The 18,683-nt window shown below is 57.7% G+C and overlaps 1 protein-coding gene across 1 annotated transcript in view; it reads left to right on the top strand.

The window, feature by feature from the left end:
- DISP3 (dispatched RND transporter family member 3) overlaps positions 1-17,990 on the top strand; it is a 57,982-nt gene extending 39,992 nt beyond the window's left edge. Inside the window, exons 12-21 of the mRNA XM_060622655.3 lie at positions 682-818; positions 1,893-2,077; positions 3,868-3,998; positions 4,078-4,250; positions 5,218-5,344; positions 5,861-6,006; positions 7,249-7,408; positions 7,979-8,092; positions 8,551-8,717; positions 9,511-17,990. Coding sequence (XP_060478638.2) covers positions 682-818; positions 1,893-2,077; positions 3,868-3,998; positions 4,078-4,250; positions 5,218-5,344; positions 5,861-6,006; positions 7,249-7,408; positions 7,979-8,092; positions 8,551-8,717; positions 9,511-9,873 — 1,703 coding nt within the window. The 3' untranslated portion in view covers positions 9,874-17,990. The remainder of the gene's footprint in view (positions 1-681; positions 819-1,892; positions 2,078-3,867; positions 3,999-4,077; positions 4,251-5,217; positions 5,345-5,860; positions 6,007-7,248; positions 7,409-7,978; positions 8,093-8,550; positions 8,718-9,510) is intronic.
- The last annotated feature ends 693 nt before the right edge of the window (positions 17,991-18,683 follow it).

Raw genomic sequence — 18,683 nt, 5'->3', positions numbered from 1 at the left:
CATTCCCTGGGTCTCCTGGGAGAACAACAGTCTGTGTTCTTGGGGTCACTGAGGAGGGGTTGGGTTGTGGGGGGGGGGTGACCTCAGGGCCCCTCCTGCCAGCACCACAGCCAGGCTCTGGTGCCCTAGGAACCCGCTGTGCACCAGATCCACCCTGAGTGTCTGGGGGAAGGCAGGGGTGTCCTGAGCCCTGGAGGGTGGCTCATCCCTGCCCGGGTCTCTGTCACAGATGGGGTGCTGGGACACGTGTAGGAATCAGCCCCCACCCTGGGGCAGTTCTGTGTGTCCTCGTCATCCCCTGGCTGTCGTCACCCCTCTGTGCCTACCACTGTCACTCCCAGCTCCGGCCCCGCCGCTCAGCCCGCGCCCCGCCCTGGGTGGCACTGCCCACATTGCTTGCACCTCGTCACCACGATCCGTACCATCGCCGTCACTCCCTCCACCTATGCCGCCACCCCATCCTGGTGACCACTGCCACCTCCCTTTCATCTGTGCCACCAACCCATCCCCGCGTCCACCACCAGCATCCCCAGCTTGCCGTGGGCTCGGTCCAATAGAGAGGCGCAGAGCCAGCATTCAGAGCTGAGCCCTGATGCGGAACAGAGAGCGGGCTGCTCCGGGGTCAGGGAAGCCGGTCAGGGTGACTGTCCACCCCTCCTCCATCCTTCGTTTGCCTCCCAGACTCCCCAGGCACCGTGTATGTCTCCAAGGTGAAGAGCAAGGGTCACCCGGCCGTGTACAGGTTCTCCCTCAACGCCAGCCTGCCTGCCCCTTGGCAGATCGTGTCCCCCGGGGACGGGGAGGTGCCCTCCTTTCAGGTGAGTCCGGGCTGCCGGGACTTGAACCGCGGCTGCCGAGGAAGGTGGCACTGGCCATGTAGGGAGGGGGAGGCGGGGTCTGCGAGGACGTTGCTGCTAGAGGCAGATGAGGACCCTCTCCCAGCCAGGTCTGTGGCACCTACAGAGCGGGGACAGCATGGGCTCCCAAGTCAGCCAGACCTGGGTTCGAGTCCAGGCTCTGCCGTCTGTAATCTGGGTGTCTTCGGGCAGCTTACTTAGTCTCTCTGAGCCTCAGTTTCTTCATCTGTGAAACAGGGTGTGTAAAGCACAGCCAGGGTCGGAGGTCCACGACGTGAGGCCTGCATGGCATGTAGCACGTAAGACGCAGCAAGTGCTGCTCGGCAAGTTACATGTGGTTCTTGGCAGCCGCTCCCGCACCCCAGCAAAGAGCCTCTGAGGGCCAACCCAGGCCCTGTCAGGAGTCCTCTGTGTTTCTCTGACATGTTACACCCCCTGGGGGACGTAGTTACCTACGTCAGTTCCTGTGTTCAGGCTTTATATTTCCATTTGAAAGATGCCTGTGGCGTTTCCTGACCCTGAGCCTTTGCACTCCTGTTCCCACTGCCCAGAAAGCTTTCCTTCCAGCTTAATGCATGGCAGGCCCCTCACTGACGCCTCAGCGTAACTGTCACCTCCTCATAGGGCCCTGTGCCGGGGCACTTCTCGGTTCGCCCTCCTCCTCCCCTGCCTGTTTATCCCGTGTCTTATCATCCTGACTCTTTAATTCACGGCCCCTGCAAGAACCCAAAGCCATGGTGATCGTCAGCCCCCCGGGGGGCAGGGACCAAGCCCATGTTGCTGACTACTGTGTGCTCAGGGCCTGGCACACAGTAGGTGCTCAGCTGCAGAAAAGGGCTGAGGCTCAGACAGGGAGGGAAGGATTTGCCCAATGTGCAGACTCGAACCCAGGCCTCCTGAGCCTCTGTCCCCAGCTGTGGGGGCGGGGACGGGGTGGAACCAGCCTCAGGGGGAGGGCGCGGAGCCTGAGGCCGGGCCTAGGCCGAGGCAGCCCCCCGGAGTCACGTGTCTTGTCTCTGTCGCTCCACTGCCTAGGTGTATAGAGCGCCTTTGGGTAACTTCACCAAGAAGCTGACCGCTTGTATGTCTACAGTAGGGCTGCTCCAGGCGGCGAGCCCCTCCCGCAAGTGGATGGTGACAACCTTGGCCTGTGACGCCAAGCGGGGCTGGAAGTTTGACTTCAGCTTCTACGCGGCCGCCAAGGAGCAGCAGCACACCCGGTAACAGAGCATCGCGGATAAGCCGGTGTCCGCCAGCCCGGCCCCCTTCTCGCCAGGGATGTCAGCAGACGCCTTTAGGAAGCCCCTGTCCGCGTGCACACACGCGTTCAGGTGGTTCTGTGCCCGGGACCGGGGCGCGGGGAACGTGGGCGCAGAGGACGGCCCGTGACCTGCTCTGCCGCTCTGCCTCGTGCTGGCTCCGCAGCTCCTTCGCGAGCCTCATGTGCTGGCCTCTTTCCAGGGTTCAGGGGTCTACTCAGATGCCCCCCCTGGGGAGAGGCTGTCCCCCCACCCCGCCTCCATCCAGAAGAGCCACACCCGCTCTCTCTCCCTGCGAGGGACCCCCTGCTCCCAGTCTGGCCCCATCACCACCTGGAAACCACTGACTGGCTGGTTTATAAGCTGTGTTGTGTCAGGAGCACACAGGCATCCTTCCACGGGCGCCCTGACTGCTTCCCCTGCTCCGTCCCTCGCACCTGGCATGATGTCTTGCACACAGGGGGCACTCGGCTAACGCTTGCCGAATGAATGGACGTGTGCGCTCCGTACGTCCTCTCGAAGGCACTCTTCACATTCTCTCCCAATATAATCAATTCAGAAAACACCGCCATCCCCCTCCCCGACCATAAGGAGACAGGAGAGGGACTGTGTCTATTATACTTGCCTGTCGTATCCCCAGGCCCTGCCTAGTGCCTGGTATGACATAAGTGCCCCAAAATACTTAATGAGTGTTGGGATTCTGTGCCTGTGCACTGGAGAGGTGGGGGGCGGGTCTCTGAGCAGCTGGGGGCACCTCTTTCCCAGGTTTTATCCCTGTGTTCTGACCCCACATTCATTTCCCCATTGAAGCTGTATTTCTCGTTCATTCATGTAACAAACATGGGGCACCGACTGTGTGCCGGCACCGTGCTAGTCCTGGGGATACGGTGGTAAACAGGACAGATGTGGGTCCTGCCCTTAGGCCGGCTAGCGGGAGACAGCAGCTAACGAGTCAGCCGCGATGTCGTTACAAATGATGATACGTGCCCAGAGAGCAGCAGTGCGGTCCCTGTGCTGGTGACACACGGGACTAAGGTCTCTGACAGCCTGGCCTCAGGGCACCAGGCACCCACAAAGGCTGGACTCCACTTGAGGCAGAGGGTAGTGGTGCAGAGGTGGAGGGGAGTGGGGAGGTGACTGAGACGGGTTCCCTGGGTCCTTCCAGCCTCGGGTACCCTGGCTCGGGCAGTGGGGGTCCCTCTGCCCGCTCTCCCCTGAGGCCAGGGCTGGGCTTGCTCTGCAAGGACACAACGGCAACTGGGATCAGGCTGCCTGGACGAGCTTAGAACATTCTAGAAAGAACCTTGAGCTCCATCAGGTCCAGTGGTGAACAAGCTAACCGCGGAACCCTTGCTTCAGACAGAATCTTGAGGCTCAGTGACTGTTCAGGTTAAGGTGAGGGTGCCTCTGAGCAGGAACCCTGAGGCTGGCCCGGGGGGCCCCTCTGTGAACTCTCGCACCCCCTGCAGGGTGGTTTGGAAACCTGGTCTTCACCCCTCATGCAGCAGGTGGGGAGACACGCAGAGGGGAAGGCTGCGAGGCAGCCCTGGGGAGCGCCTTGGCAGTGGCCAGACTAGAAGTGGCCTCCAGAGCCCAGCCCAACCTGAGACCACATCCTTGTGCTGGGGGACCCGAGTCTGTCCCCTGCACTCTTCTAGCCCCTGCTCGCAGCCACACATGGCTGTGCTTGCCTCACCTCCCAGGCTCGTCCCGGCCTTCCCAGCCTCAGCCCGGCTCCTTTGCCTCCACAGGAAAGTGTACTTTGCTCAGTCCCACAAGCCCCCTTTCCACGGGCGTGTGTGCGCCGCGCCTCCGGGCTGCTTGCTCAGCTCCAGCCCCGACGGCCCGACCAAAGGCTTCTTCTATGTGCCCAGTGAGAAAGGTACGTGCACGGGGAGGCTGCCTTGGGGCCTGGGGAGGCCGGGCCCCACCCTCTTGTACAGACGTGACTCCCTCTACAGTGCCCAAGGCCCGCCTCTCGGCCACCTTCGGCTTCAACCCCTGCGTGAACACCGGCTGCGGGAAGCCAGCCGTGCGGCCGCTGGTGGACACCGGGGCCATGGTCTTCGTGGTCTTTGGCATTATTGGCATCAACCGCACGCGGCAGGTGGACAACCATGTCATCGGAGACCCGGTACGTGGGCCCACTTTGAGCAGATGCCGGAGGACCCGACTGCACCAGGTTCACAAACCAGGCTCGGGCGGCCACTAGCCCTGCTCCCCACACCCCCTCCTGGCTCCTTTGCTCACCGAGCTCAGACGGGACCACCATGGGCTCTTGAGGGCACTGTTTCTCTTGAGGAGTGATCAGGGTTGAGCTCTTAGAATCACCCAGGAATCTGGGTACATTTTGGGCCTGAGCTGGTTGCCCCCTCAGCATGAGGGGCTGGAACAGAGCTGAGGGAGAATGCAAGTGTGTAAATCCCCGCCTTCTGCAGGAGGCCCTCCCTACACCCACAGCCCTTGCTGCGTGCCTGACCGAGGGGCCCTCCGTTCTGTCTCCTCCCTTGTACACGCTTGTGCCCTGTGCTGGGCTCTCAGGTGTCTGCAAGGGAGAGACACGGACGGAGCCGTGGCTGGGTACGCCTGGCACAGAGTGGGGGCTGAGCACGTGGTAGGCAGGGCTGTGGATGTGGTACCGTCATAGCTCCTGCCTTGAGAAGCCAGTCCAGCTGAGTATACAGGAATCTTTCCCGAAGTAATTCGGGAGCCAGAACAGTCTGAGATCTGTGTGATCAGTCTAGACCGAGGATCCCGAGGTGTTTAGAGGAGGGTGGGGAGGTGAGGAGGGGACAAAGCTCACTGGGAAAGTGGGTGAGGGATTTGGATGTGCAGAGGGAGGGGAGGGAGCAGGAAGCCCCCGTGAGAGCCTATGGGTAAAAGCAGGGGTGAGCCCGGGGGGCTCACCGTGCAGGGTGGGCAGTGGTGGGAGCCCTACAGAGTGGACTCGGGCAGGGACCTCAGGCGACTGTGCCCGGGGCTCCAGCACAGTGTCTGTGATGGTGGTGGGAGCTTCAGAGGTTCTGGTCCCGGGGCAGGGCCCAGGGCCGAGTTCCTGACTCACTGAGCAGCCTGTGCCCGCTTGTGTCTCCTTGGGAAAGGGCAGTGTCATCTATGACAGCAGCTTTGATCTCTTCAAAGAAATTGGGCACCTGTGTCGCCTCTGCAAGGCCATCGCGGGGAACTCGGAGCTGGTGAAGCCAGGCGGGGCCCAGTGCCTTCCCTCAGGTGCGCGGGGGGAGGACAGGCTGGGGAGGCTCCACGGGTGGACAGCCGTGAGCACACACACGTGTGCCTGGCGCGTGTCCTGCAGACAGGCATCTGTGCCTGAATTTGCATCCGCGCTGGGGTGAGGGGTGCGTGACTCTTCCCGAGTGGGCTCATGCGTGAACGTGAACAGGTGCAGACGTGCACGTGTGTGGGGGCACCTGCAGGAATAGCTTTTCCAGAACTGGGAGCCAGGGCCGGGGCTGACACAGATGAGGCCCTGCCAGGGCTCTGCTCAAGGGAGCACAAGATGTCCTTTTCCACCCCAATGGCAAGTGACTGTTGTAAGTTGCCTGATGGCACTGCCACTGGTTACAGACACATTTGAAAGCAGGGGGGGTGGGGGAAGGGCGTGCACCCCTCCCACACTCTCACCCGGCGGGTGAGGACACACGTCCGGTGGGGGGGGATGGGGTGGGGCAGGGGTGCTCTCCCGGGGTCCCCTCCCTGACCACCTCTCTCCCCTTCTCCCCGCAGGCTACAGCACCTCCTCCGTCCTGCAGATGCTGCACCCTGAATGCAAGGAGCTGCCGGAGCCCAACCTGCTCCCGGGGCAGCTGTCCCACGGGGCGGTGGGCGTCAAGGAAGGCCGAGTGCAGTGGATCTCCATGGCCTTTGAGTCGGTGAGCTCCCGTGGCCAGCCGGGCACAGTGCCGAGGGCTCGCCTCACGTGTGTCCCCTGATTCCCCGCCCCCGGCCCAGACCAGAGGGGCTGCTCGGGTCACGTGGTTATGAGTGTCAGCATCGGGTATTAAACCAGGGCCACCTGACCACAGGGCGCTGCCCTTTCTCTGATGTCGGCTGTCCGCCGGTTCCCACCAGCCCAGGGTGTGTGTCGTTTTGCAGCCTCTGGGCTGGGGAGCAGACGAGGTTGGGGGCTGGTGAGAGTCTAGGATGCTCCCCTCTGAGGGCCCCTTTGGGGGGCCTGGTTGTGGGTCGCAGAGCCAGGTGCTGGGCCTGCCCCGGAAGAGCTTGGAAGCCAAAGGACCAGCCATCCACGCACATCACTACTTCCTCTCTCATCCTGACACTCCCTGGACTCCCACGTGCACACGTACGCACACGCACACGCACGCACACGTGAGCATACGAGAGCCCTGACTTGGGCATCTGCGGACCTCAGGGCCCTGGCACTTCGCTCCACGAGGCTTCCCAAGCCCGCCCCTGCTGTCCCTGTGCCGAGACCCAGGGTCCGGCTCCACCTCTGATCCTGGTGTGCTCCGTGTCCTTGAACAAATCACGTATCCCCGCCGGCCTCAGGTTCCTCCTCTGCAGAACGGGGTCAGTGAGGATACACGTGAAAGTCCCAGAGCAGGGTGAGTGCCTGCCTCTTCCCCCGAACGGCTCCTCAGAGCTGGGGGCTGTGAAGCAGACTCACGCTGCAGCCAGGAGACGGGCAACTTGCTGGGCAGTGACAACAGCTATGATGGGGAAGCACCGAGGCCTTGCAGAGCCCAGCAGAGGCCTGTCTTGGTTAATCAAAGAAGGGCTCCTGGAAGAGACAGAACCCTAGTGAGAGCCTTGAAGGCCAAGTGGGAGCTGGCTGTGCAGGCAGAGGGAACAGCGTGTGCAGAGGGCGCGGCGTGAGAGCGCAGGGGCTCTGGGAGCTGCAGCGGGCTCTGCTAGAAAGGGACGGGGACTGTGGTTACATCAGAGCCTGCTGCCCTTGTAAGGATCACACGTGCACGCAGAGGCTGGTGGGAGGTATTCCTGGACTGTGGCACCCTCCGCCCCCACGCACAGCATCCTCTGTGTGCAGGTGGCCAAGGGCCGGCTGCATCTGCCACAGAGCAGACCAGCTGTCACCTGGGAAGGGTGAGTGGGCACCGCCCCCTGCCCGTCTCACTGACTCATGTGCCCCACAGACCACGTACAAGGGCAAGTCCTCCTTCCAGACATACTCCGACTACCTGCGCTGGGAGAGCTTCCTACAGCAGCAGCTGCAGACGTTCCCTGAGGGCTCAGCCCTGCGCCGAGGCTTCCAGACTTGCGAGCACTGGAAACAGATCTTCATGGAGATCATAGGCAAGTGGCAGCCCTGCCCCCACGCCGGGGCCGGGCTGGTGGCAACGGGTGGGGGAGGGGGCAGGGGCAGGGAGGTGACCTGGGGTGGGGAGGGCAGGGCAGGGCCTGTCTGAGCTACAGCCTGTCATCTCCTCAGTCCTGGCCAAGAGCCCTGCAGCAACCAGAACAGCACGGTGGCCAGGAGTACCCATCGGAGGCCAGAATTGGTGTCTCCTGCTCTGGGGTACCTAGCCACGTTCTCTGATCTTGAATCTGGCCGCCTAGAAAGTAACAGTGATCGCCACATGGCAGGTCTCTGTCATGCTGGGCCTTCCTGGTGCCACGCCCCATGCCGAGGGCCTGACCCACGTTCTCTCTAAACTCCCAACAAGGCCTGTGGGGTAGGGGCTGTGATTGCCCTCTTTTGCGGGTGAGGCTCAGGGAGGTCGTGGCTTACCCAGAGTGACACAGCTAGTGGTGACCATGTCCACCCGTGGAACCCCAGTAACCTCGGAACCACGGAGGGGAGGGGGGCCTGTAGGCGCTGCACCCACGAAGCCCAGCTGAGGACCGTCTGCTCTTGCCTTCCAGGGGTGCAGAGCGCCCTGTACGGCCTGGCCCTGTCCTTGCTCATCTGTGTGGCCGCCGTGGCCGTGTTCACCACCCACGTGCTCCTCCTGCTGCCTGTGCTCCTGAGCATCTTGGGTATGTGGCAGAGGGGTAACAGGCATCAGGCTGTGGGGCCAGGAATGGGCAGGGGCCTTGCTAGTGGCCTCCGGTCGGCGGGTTTCTCTCCACCCTTAACTGTCACATCTCCTCGGTGAAGGTTTCCCAACCACCCCCACCTCCCTCCCAGGCAGAAAGACCCTCAGCCACAGGCGTGCATAGGACGGTGCCCCACAGGCATGTGTGCTCCCACAAGGGAGCCGCGTGTCGCCAGGTAGTAGCTCCTGGCCCAGTGACCCCTTGCCGCACCTGTCCCCCCCTTGGAGCGTCCGCTTCTCTCTGGCCCTGGCCCTCCTTGTCCCTCCTGTGTCTAGAAGTGGGGGCTCCACTCTAGGCTTGGCCCCATTCCCCAGGGGCCCTCCGAGTTCGCCCAGGACCCCTCCAGGACTGTGTGGGTGAGGCTGGGTCCAAGCTGCCTCCCCCCCTGCCCCCTGCAGGCATCGTCTGCCTTGTGGTGACCATTATGTACTGGAGCGGCTGGGAGATGGGTGCCGTGGAGGCCATCTCCCTGTCCATCCTCGTCGGCTCCTCCGTGGATTACTGTGTCCATCTGGTTGAGGGCTACCTGCTGGCCGGAGAGAACCTGCCCCCGCACCAGGCTGAGGTGAGCGACCTGCCAGTCCTACCCCAACGCATCTCCCATCCCCGGTGCAGCGGAGGGATCCTCCAGGACAGCTGGACATCCCCGGTGCCCAACTCCCAATCAGACTGCGTTCCAGGGGCTGAGGTTTCCACGGCCAGTCTCCTCGCCCAGGGGACTTGGGTCCTAAGGCATTTCCACCGAGCAGCGCTCCGGGCCTTGGGCGGGTCCATCCCCCAGCCTGTTTCTCTAATGAGCATAAGGGGTTGGACCCGTTGACGCCCAAGGGCCCTTCCTGCTTCCCTGTGTCGAGTCTCATTCTCCAGCCTGGGGAGCAGGGCGGGCTGTTCCAGTCGTGACTCTGAGGCCACCAACCACCCGTCTGGACCTCTCGGCTTAGTGAGAATGTACTCACATACTCTGTGCCCACACCAGCTCTGGGTCTCGTAAAGTTTTCGTTGTTTCCTAACCTGGAGTTGTGGTGGTGTGAAAACGCTCATAAATACGCGAATCAGCTATGTGTTTAGGTGCTTTTGGTCAAAAGAAAGAGCTCCGTTCCAATCAGGGCCATTTGTGAAGACCTACTGTGCAAATCAGCCTTAGCCTGGTTGTCATAGCAACCTTTAAGCGCCTGCCTGTGCGCCCTCTTCAGGGAGTTGGTTCATCTTCACACCCACCCTGGGGAGCAGGTGCTGTTACTGGCCCCATTTATGGAGGCAGAATTGGGGGCCTCTAGGAGCGGGCTGGCCCCAGGCGGGGAGGGATCCCGCTGGCATGTCCGTCCCTGGCCCCAGCTCTTGCCCTCACCCCACACCAGGACACCCACTCACAGCGCCAATGGAGGACACTGGAGGCCGTGCGGCATGTGGGAGTGGCCATCGTCTCCAGTGCCCTCACCACGGTGATCGCCACGGTGCCCCTCTTCTTCTGCATCATCGCCCCGTTTGCCAAGTTCGGCAAGATCGTCGCGCTCAACACAGGTGTCTCCATCCTCTACACGCTCACGGTCAGCACGGCCCTGCTCGGCATCATGGCCCCCGGCTCCTTCACCCGGACCAGGACTTCCTTCCTCAAAGCCCTGGGCGCTGTGCTCCTGGCGGGGGCCCTGGGGCTGGCCGCCTGCCTCATGCTCCTCCGGAGTGGCTATAAGATCCCCCTGCCCACTGGGACCTCCCTATAGCGCTGGCACTGGGTCCTGACTTAATGCACCTTTTGTCCAGCGGGCGTGGGACGAGGCCCTTGCTCTCTGATCCCAGAGACATGTTTCCTGGCTCGGCTCTAACTCGTTCTGTTCCCAGGCCTGAGCTGGAAAGGCGCCAAGTCGCTCAGCGTGGGAGCCGATGCCCACCTGTGTGGCCCGCACTGCCTTCATCACGGTGCCCAGCCAGAGTTGGATGGGAAGCTGGCTACCACCGTGCCAGACATCCCCTGATAGCAGAAGAGTCCAGCACCCCTCCATGCCGGGTCACCACGGGGGTGTCCCTCTCTCACTGCCTCAGTGCTGACAACTTTCGCATGCGGGTGTTCCAGGGCCCCCGTTCTACAGATGTGAAAACTGAGGCACCAGGAGGCACATTGACTGACCTGTAGCTGGGTCGGTGACAGAGCCCAGCCGCCTCCTGAGTCCCATGCTTCCCTCGGGGAATTTGCAGGAAGAGCACAGCAGGTTCAAGGGCAGGGGCCTTGCACCCCCTATCCTATTTTTCCCTTCCCCCAGCTTTATGGCGGCCAGTGCTGGGTGGTCCTGTGGTCCCTCCCAGGCCTTTTGGTCCTGGCCAGAGAGTACAGAGACTGGCCTGGGGTTCTGCATGCCCGACCCTGGCCCCAGTCTCAACAGGCTCCTTCTCCCCGGGGGGCTGCAGGGCCCCAACACAGCCTTCCTCACTGATCCAAGTCCCCAGCTCCCCCACTCGACTCTGGGGCCGGAATTGGGGGAGACAGCCCCTGGGAGATGGGGGCTGATTGTGCCTGCCGGCATCTCACAGCAGATGGTTCCAATCCCAGTGACAGGAAACTGCCGCCATTAACACGAGCATCGTAACATCGCTGGCTCCCCCATATTCTTCAAATCGTGATAACTATTCGCAGGCGAGGGGGTGGGCCTGGGCCCCCCAGGGACCAAGGTACCAGAGTGCTCTGCGTGCAGGGGCGAGGTTGGGGGCTTTGGGTAGCTCTGTGGGAGTGGGGCTCAGATGTGCCTTCTTTTAAGGGGTTCCTCTGGCTCCTCGGCTGGGGCGTTTTTGAGCACGTCTGGCATGCCGCGTGCTGCACCAGGTACTGGCCTCCTTCCTCGGGGCAGACGCTGCCCCCTGGGCTTTGGGGAGCTGCACACAGACTGAGCGGGAACTGAGCCCTGAGGGTGAGAAAGGTGTCAAGGGTGGCGTCCGGGCTAGCTCACCTGGCCATCTGTAAATATTAACTGGGGTCCAGGGATGCACAACAGCAGCACAGCACCATGTTCCCACTTAGTGTCCTACCAAGCAGGGACTCGGTATTTGTGCCGGGAACAGCAGACTTTTGGACTGCTGCCCTCCCCACCCCCACCCCCCCATCTATGGTGAAGACAGACACTGAGCAGTTAATGGTACCAGTTACCGTGCTGGACGTCCTTCTGAGGATTTGTATTAATCTGCTGGGGCTGCCATAACAAAATGCCACCGACGGGGGTGGGGGCGGGGGCGGCGCTTAGACAACAGAAGCTTGTTCTCTCGCGGTTCTGGAGGCTGGAAGTCCAAAACCAAGGTGTCGGCAGGGTGGTTCCTCCTGGAGGTTCCAAGGGAGAATTTGTTCTGGGCCTTTCTGCTGCCTCCTGTTGGTTGCTGGCAGTCCTTGGTGGTCGTCGGCTTCTGGACACATCACTCCAATCTCTGCCTTCGCCTTCTCGTGCTCGTCTTTTCTCTGTGATGTTGACGTCATTTTCCCTAAGGACACCAGTGGTATCGGATGAGGGTCTGTCTTAATGACTAGACTTTATCATCTGCGAGGACCCCATTTCCAAGTAAGCTCACATGTGTAGGTGCCACGGTTAGAATTTCAGTGCATCTTTCGGGGGGACATTTCAACCCAGAACAGGGCTCAGCCTGCATAGATCCTTCATTAACCTTACAGAGTGGGTGCTAGCATACCCATTTTGCACACGGGGAAACCAAGGCTCTAAGAGATGGACTTGGCTAGGTCACATAGCTAGTTAAGGTGGAGCCAGACTTTGCCCCCAGCCAGCTTGCCCCAGGATGTATGCTCGGCCAGTAAGGGCATACTGCCTGTGGGAGAATTATAATAAAGCCCGATGATGGGGACATTCAAGGTTGGTGGTCACATCGAGCGAGAGGCCTGTGGTTAGAAAATCTGGGATGGAAACCGTTGAATGTGTACCATATTCACACTTAAGCACTCTCTCGTCAGCCTTAAGTGAAACCTGAGCCCTTGGAGGCCCAGCAAAGAGCACTGTCTCTCAGGGGCAGGTTGTGCTTGGGACCACACAGCCCTGAAGGGGCTGCTCAGGGATTCAGGCCAGGCCAGTGAACCCAGGGCTCTGCAGCGTGGGGAACCCTTATGGGGTTGTGCCCCTTCCAGTGATCAGCACTGTGGGAGGAGCAGGCAAGCTTCCGGGTGAAGCCCAGGTGGGAGGGGGTGACTGGGAGGCAAGTCAACAAGACAGCCCGGAAGGTGCTCTAAGAAAGGACTGCCCCATCTGTCTAATAGCCTCTCCAATAACGTAGTTTTAAAGCAGAGGCAAAGTCATTTGCATATCATTTGCATGCAGTCCAATAATGCCCATTTGTAAGGAAACCCTCAGCCCATTTCCTTTTAAGAAACAGCTCCTCCTCCTTCCCCTTGGCCTCTGTTTTCTTCAGTGTTGTGGGGGTGTTGAGCAGGCAGCCAGGCCTTGGCGTCGCTGTCACCTCCCCGCAGTTGACTAGGGCTGCCCTGCCTGGGCACTATTCTGGGGACCCCTCTAGCTCTCCAGTGAGCTCGGCTCCTGTCTCACGGATGAACACCTGGGACGCAGAGGGGAGGGCAGTTTCCGGTAGCACCAGGCTTCTCCCGCCACCCCCCCCCCACCCCGCTTCCCTGCCAGGCTCCCCCTCTGTGGGTGGCATTCTCAACTTAGGATCTTTATTTCCTCATCAAAGCTGACCTGTCCTGGTCCCTCAGGCCCTGTGTGGTGACCGCTCTGTCCAGCTCCCGGCCAGGAATGCTCTCCTCACCAGGGGCGGGGGCCGAGGCAAGGCTGAGGGAAGGATGTGGGTGACTATTTGGGCCCACGCACCTGACTGTCTACTTGTCTACAAGTAAATCGCCCTTTAACTTGTTTGTGAATATTCGCACGCAGAGTCCCAGAGGCACTAACTCCCATGAAAAGAACCTTGACCTTCCTTTGCTACTGATGCACAGCTCACGGTCTTAATGAGCTTTTGCTGAGCATTAATGAGATGCCCTTCATTAGCTCGGGCACAGCAGTTATTCTGGGGTCTGTGAAGATGTGCAGGCATTCAGCAGGCCAAGGAGGGCCACGGGACACCAGGGGAGCCCAGCAGAGAGAGACCCTTGTCACCTGCAAAAGTTCCCTGAGCCCCAGCTTCTCTCCCTCCTTCCTTTGGAGGCCAGGAGATACTTATTAATGAGAGCCAGCTTTTTTTGGAGTGCCGACTGCGTCCCAGGTCCTATCCATGCATTCTTGGGAATTCTCACAGCTTCAGGAGGGAATGTTTTTGTTCTGTTTCACTGCTGAAGGAAATTGAAGCTCAGAGACAAAAAGTAACTGGGCTGAGATCACACAGCTTGTGAGAGACAGAGCTGGGCTTCCCACCCAGGGCTGTTGGCTCCTGACTATATGTTCTCTGTCCCCTTCAGCCTCTCAGCATGCACCACCTTTGACCCGAGGGCCAGCTGACAAATGTCCCTCAGTTGCTGTCCCCTGCCTGCATGCTACTCTCAGAAAAAGGAACACCAGGTCTAGAGTTGAGAGCCCAGTGTCCGAGTCTTAGTTCCAGCCCTGACTGGGTGACCTTGAACAAACCACTGAACATTGATATAATCCCTTGGGAAATGGGGCAGGGGACAAAATGATGTCCAGAGCTCCAAATCCTTCCACTGCTATGCTGGCAGAATTTGAGTCTCCTGAAGTCCAGCTGTCCTCTTCATCCACCATCGGTGGCCATCCCAAGTCTCTCTTGTTCCCATCATTGTTCACATCTGATAGGCAGAAGAATACCCATTGGAGCTGTGTGTTCATTTGTCCAACGACTTCCTTGCTGAGCACCTACTGTGTGCCAGGCAACATTCCAGGCCTCAGTGATACAAGGTAACACAAACACAGACCCAGACCCTGACCTCCTGGACCTTACTGTGGAGGTGGGGAAAATTAACAAAAGAACCCCTCGGGGTGCCTAGGTGGCTCAGTCAGTTGAGCGTCCGACTTCGGCTCAGGTCGCAATCTTACAGTTTGTGAGTTCCAGCCCCACGTTGGGCTCACTGCTGTCAGATTGTTAGCACAGAGCCCACTTCAGATCCTCTGTCCCCTTCTCTCTCTCTCTCTCTCTCTCTCTGCCCCTCCTTCACTTACGCTCTCTCAAACGATAAATAAAACATTAAAAAAAAAAAAACCCTCAAACACATAACCACAAACAGACGGCAGTGGGGAAGAAGAGTGAGGAGAAAGGGCCCTTTCTGGGACTGGGAGTGAGGACCGGTTTTCTTGCCTCCGGGGAGTTGATCCCACCAGACACAGGCCTTCTTGAGCCAAAGGACAGCCTACTGTAGGCTGATGTTAGGCATAAAAGAAGGGATTCATTGGATCTTCGAGGGGGCAAGGCTGGAGGCTTTGGGGGCAGCAGACATGGAAAGAGGTAACACGCTGGCCCAGGAGAGAACATCTGGCTCAGAGTGACACGCACAACCCACCAGGTGAATCAAAGGGAGCTGGGCGAAGCACGCAGAGTGGCCCTCTGCACAGGCCTCGCAGGCCAGCCTCAGTTCCTGCAGAAAGTTCCTCAGGAAGAACCAAGTCTCCTTTGCCTCTAGAGGAGTTTGGAGCGGTGGTCACACGCACTCCAGCAGGCTAAATACCATTGCCTTTGGCATTCAAGGCTCTGCAGAGTCCTGTGAAATGCCAGCCACTCCCAGCGGATGTGAAATAATACGAGCCCAGCCTCCCTCTTCCACACATCACTGTGCCTGAGGGGCTCAGGCTGGCATGGGGCTTGATGTCTTTGACCAGCCCCACCCTCCAAGGCTGCCTGGATTTGCCTTAGAGACTAGGTCTGCATCCTGAGACCAGGTTGCAGCAGATGGCAGAGCGTGCTTCCCAGCCACAAAGAGGTGCTTGGGCCCCCCCCCACCACACCCCCAACAGGGGGCTCAAAGGGAGCCTCTTCCTTTCCCCCACCCTCTTCCTAAACTTTACTGTCTCCTTCTTGGCTTCCCCACATGTAATCTGTCTCCCATACAAGCCCATTCTTCCCTCTCTGGTCACTGCACCTTGATTTTTCTTTGAGGATCTTCCCGCATCCCAGACATGTGGTGCAGGTGAGGCTGAGGCCACCCTCCCCCATACACACACACTCCCCCAATTACCCCCTTACATCACCCCCACCCCTCCACCAGGTGAGTGGGTATGTAACCCAGGCCTGGACAATAAGCACATTCCATCTCCTGACCAAAGTGATTGGTGGAGGGATGGGCACCTGACCCAAGCTGGTCCATTGAGTGTCTTCCTGGGGACTTGCTGGAATCATGGGAAAGATGTACTGTCTTTTGACTGATATTCCCAGGTTGTGGGAGGAGCCCAGAGCCTGCCTCGAAATGAGGCCAGATCAGAGGAAAGCAGAGCTAAGGGTAAAAGTCAAATTTCTGATCACATTACTTAAACCTCTGGATCCAGCCATGCCTGAAGCTAGACATGCCTAGATTTCTTTCTTAAGCCAATAAATCCCCTTTTCCTTAAGCCACTTTGAGTAAGGTTCTCTTTCACTTTAAATCAAGAGTCCTAACTAAATAGCCCCCCACCAAAGGCTTCAAGAGCTTCTAATATTTACAGGCTTAAGCCCCAACTCTTGCACATAACATTCAAGGCCCATAATGACCTGGCCTTAAGCCTCCCTTCAAGCTCACCTCCTTCAAGGTCCTCCAGCTATCCTAGACTCTTCATCTGCCCCAGACATTCCCCATCTCCATTCTGGACTATACACACATGTCCCCCTTACTTTTCCCCCATTAGCACTTGTCAAACTCTGGCCTGTCCCTCAAGGCTCAGCTCAGATGCCATCTTCTCCATGAAGGCTTCCACTTCTCTTGCATGGCTCTTTGCTGGAACACCATGTTCCATGTTACCATGAGTCATGTCCACATCTGTCTTCCTGGCTGACAAAGTACTCTTAAAAAGGAAAAAGCTGTGCCCACTCCTATGACTGCCCAAGGAAGCTGGACTCTATCCCAGGGGAATGGGGATATAATGAAGGGTTCTTTAAAGCAGGAGACCATTATAGGCTTGTCCAATTGGTAAAAATCTTAATGTTTGATAACACAGTCTGTTGGCAAGGTTTGGGGAAACAGGCTCTCTTATGCATTGTTGGTAAGAGTAGAAACAACTCAAAATGGAGGGTGATTTGGCAGTAACACTCAAAATCACAACTGCATGATCCTTTTGACTAAGCAAACCCACTTCTGAGAATTTAGCCTGCAGATAAACACACACTGGTCAAGTGTAGACATTAATCACTGAAGCCTTGTCTGGTATAGCAAAGGACTGGGGGCTCCTAAATGTCCATCAACACAGGGACCAATGAAATAAATTAGTCCCTTCAGACAATAGAATACTCTATAGCTGTAAAGAAAGAACAAGGAAGCTAAGTGCCAACAGGCGAAACATCACCAAACTACATCAAATCGGGCAACATGGCAAAACAGTGTGTAAAATGTGCTAGCTTATGTGTTTAAAAAAATAGGTAGGTGAGAGGATATATTCTCATTTTCACTTGTATATGCATAAAGAAATGCTGAAGGAAACAAGAAAAGCTAAAACACTGGTTACCTGTGGGCATGGCGGCGGGGGGCGCGGGGGGGGAGGGTACCAGGCAGATGGCAGACAATCACTGGAGGAAGACTTTTTTAATAAATCTTTTCACATTCTTGGATTTTTTTTTGACTTCAGGAATGTAGTACCTGGATGATTGTTTTTTTAAGCAGAGGAGAAATGTGGCTTTCATCTACTCCTTAGAGACCTCACTCTGGCTGCAGGGCAGAGGGTAGACTGGAGGAGGGTGTAGTGAGGCAGGGTGAGCAGTGAGGAAGGAGGGAGGGGAGCACCCTCCACCCAGAAAAAGCATCTACAAACATCAGCTGAAGTGCTCTGAACCCAGGCACTGCCAGGAGCTGGTGGGGCCAATGGCAGCCTCCCTGCCTCCTCCTCTAAGCAGAAACATGGGATAACCACCTGCTCTGGAGCCAAAGAATTTAATCAGAGGCTTTGGAGTGACCGGGAGTGTGGCATTGCCTGATGCCTCTTCCTCTCCCCCTCATAGTTGGGAAGGCAGAGGGGATGCTTGGTAGGGGCACAGGGTGATAGAAAAAGGCCGGGGCCAGGCTATGTGTCTGTGCTGGTGTGGAGTCCTAGAAATTGGGTTTTGTGTCCTCATTCTGCCTCCATTAGCTGTGTGAATTTGAGCAAGTCACTTGCTCTATCTTAACCTGTTTGCTCATCCATTAAATAGAATAGTCCATGGTGCATGCTTGTTGTATTTTAAATGAGATAATATAATGCCAAGGACTTGGCCATAGTGATATCTGCTAAACCATCATCACTACCATTGTCATTGTTCCCAACTCAGGGTAGCATTTATGTGCTTAAAGTTGCAAAGCTGTTCAATAAATAGGGACTATTTGCTTCCCAATTAGTTTTTCTCCAACTGTGAGTGGAATGTTTTTTACTGTCCCATTGATGCTGGGTCTGGCCATATGACTTTGCATTGTCTACTGGGATGCTGGCAGGCGTGAAGCAAGCAAAGGCTTGAAATATATCTGTCTGAGGGGACTTGCCCTCTGAGCTTCTGCTTCTCCAAGAGAAAGATGTGTCCCAGGGAGCCCACCTGTTCTAGGAGGCTGAGAGATATGTGGAACAGACTGGATCCAAGCTGTTGTCTAGAGTCAAGCAAAGCTAGTCCTAGCATAGATCACCTGACTCTCAGCTGACACTGTAAGTGATTGTTGTTTGATGCCACTGGGTTTGGGGAGATTTGTTTTGCAGCATTATTGCAGCAGTAGCTGACTGAAGCATTGGCCATTACTTCCAGAATAAAGTTGAAGGTCCTTCATGTAGTCTTCGAATTCTTTTAGGGTCTCATTGACAATTTCCCCATTTTTATCTCACACTACTGACTCCACTTTGTACCTTGGGCCTCAGTTGAACCAAATTTATTTCAGTCCTGATGCATGTAGTGCTCTGACTCACCTCCAGCCTCCACTGTGGGCTGTTCTCCCTGCCTGGAATACTCCTCTCCCTACTGCACTTTGATAGCTCTTTCCTACCCTTTGGGACTCAGCTTCCTCCAGGAAGCCTTCACTACTGCCCCATGTCTGAGTTGGCTGTACTGGGATGTGACCCCACAGCCCTTTGTATTTCTTGTGCCCCATATTTTTAGTGACCTTCTACTTGTCTCTCTCTCCCCACGAGGGCATATTCCATGAAGGCAAAAGACTGAATATCCCCAGTTCCTGGCATAGAGTATATTCATTATACATATTTGCTGACTGAATGAATTTCCTGTCCCTTTCAAGCCTCCATCTGCCTACTTGTAAAATGGGAACTATTTCATCAGAACTGGGGCAGAAGGATGCCCTTGCTCTGCTTCTCTACAGGGGGATGAATTAACAGATGCCTTCTACTCTCCAGAAACCCTGCATCCTTCCTTGCCTTCAGCCTCCTCCCCCACCTCTTGTCAAAGGGACTCGAGGTGAAGGACGGGTTTCTCAGCAGATCAGTGGAGCCTTTGT

This window comes from Panthera onca, chromosome C1 (assembly GCF_046562875.1).
Source record: "Panthera onca isolate mPanOnc1 chromosome C1, mPanOnc1 haplotype 2, whole genome shotgun sequence".
NCBI lineage: Eukaryota > Metazoa > Chordata > Mammalia > Carnivora > Felidae > Panthera > Panthera onca.
The sequence above is the reverse complement of the archived record's forward strand: the minus strand, read 5'-3'. Positions and strand labels throughout refer to the sequence as shown.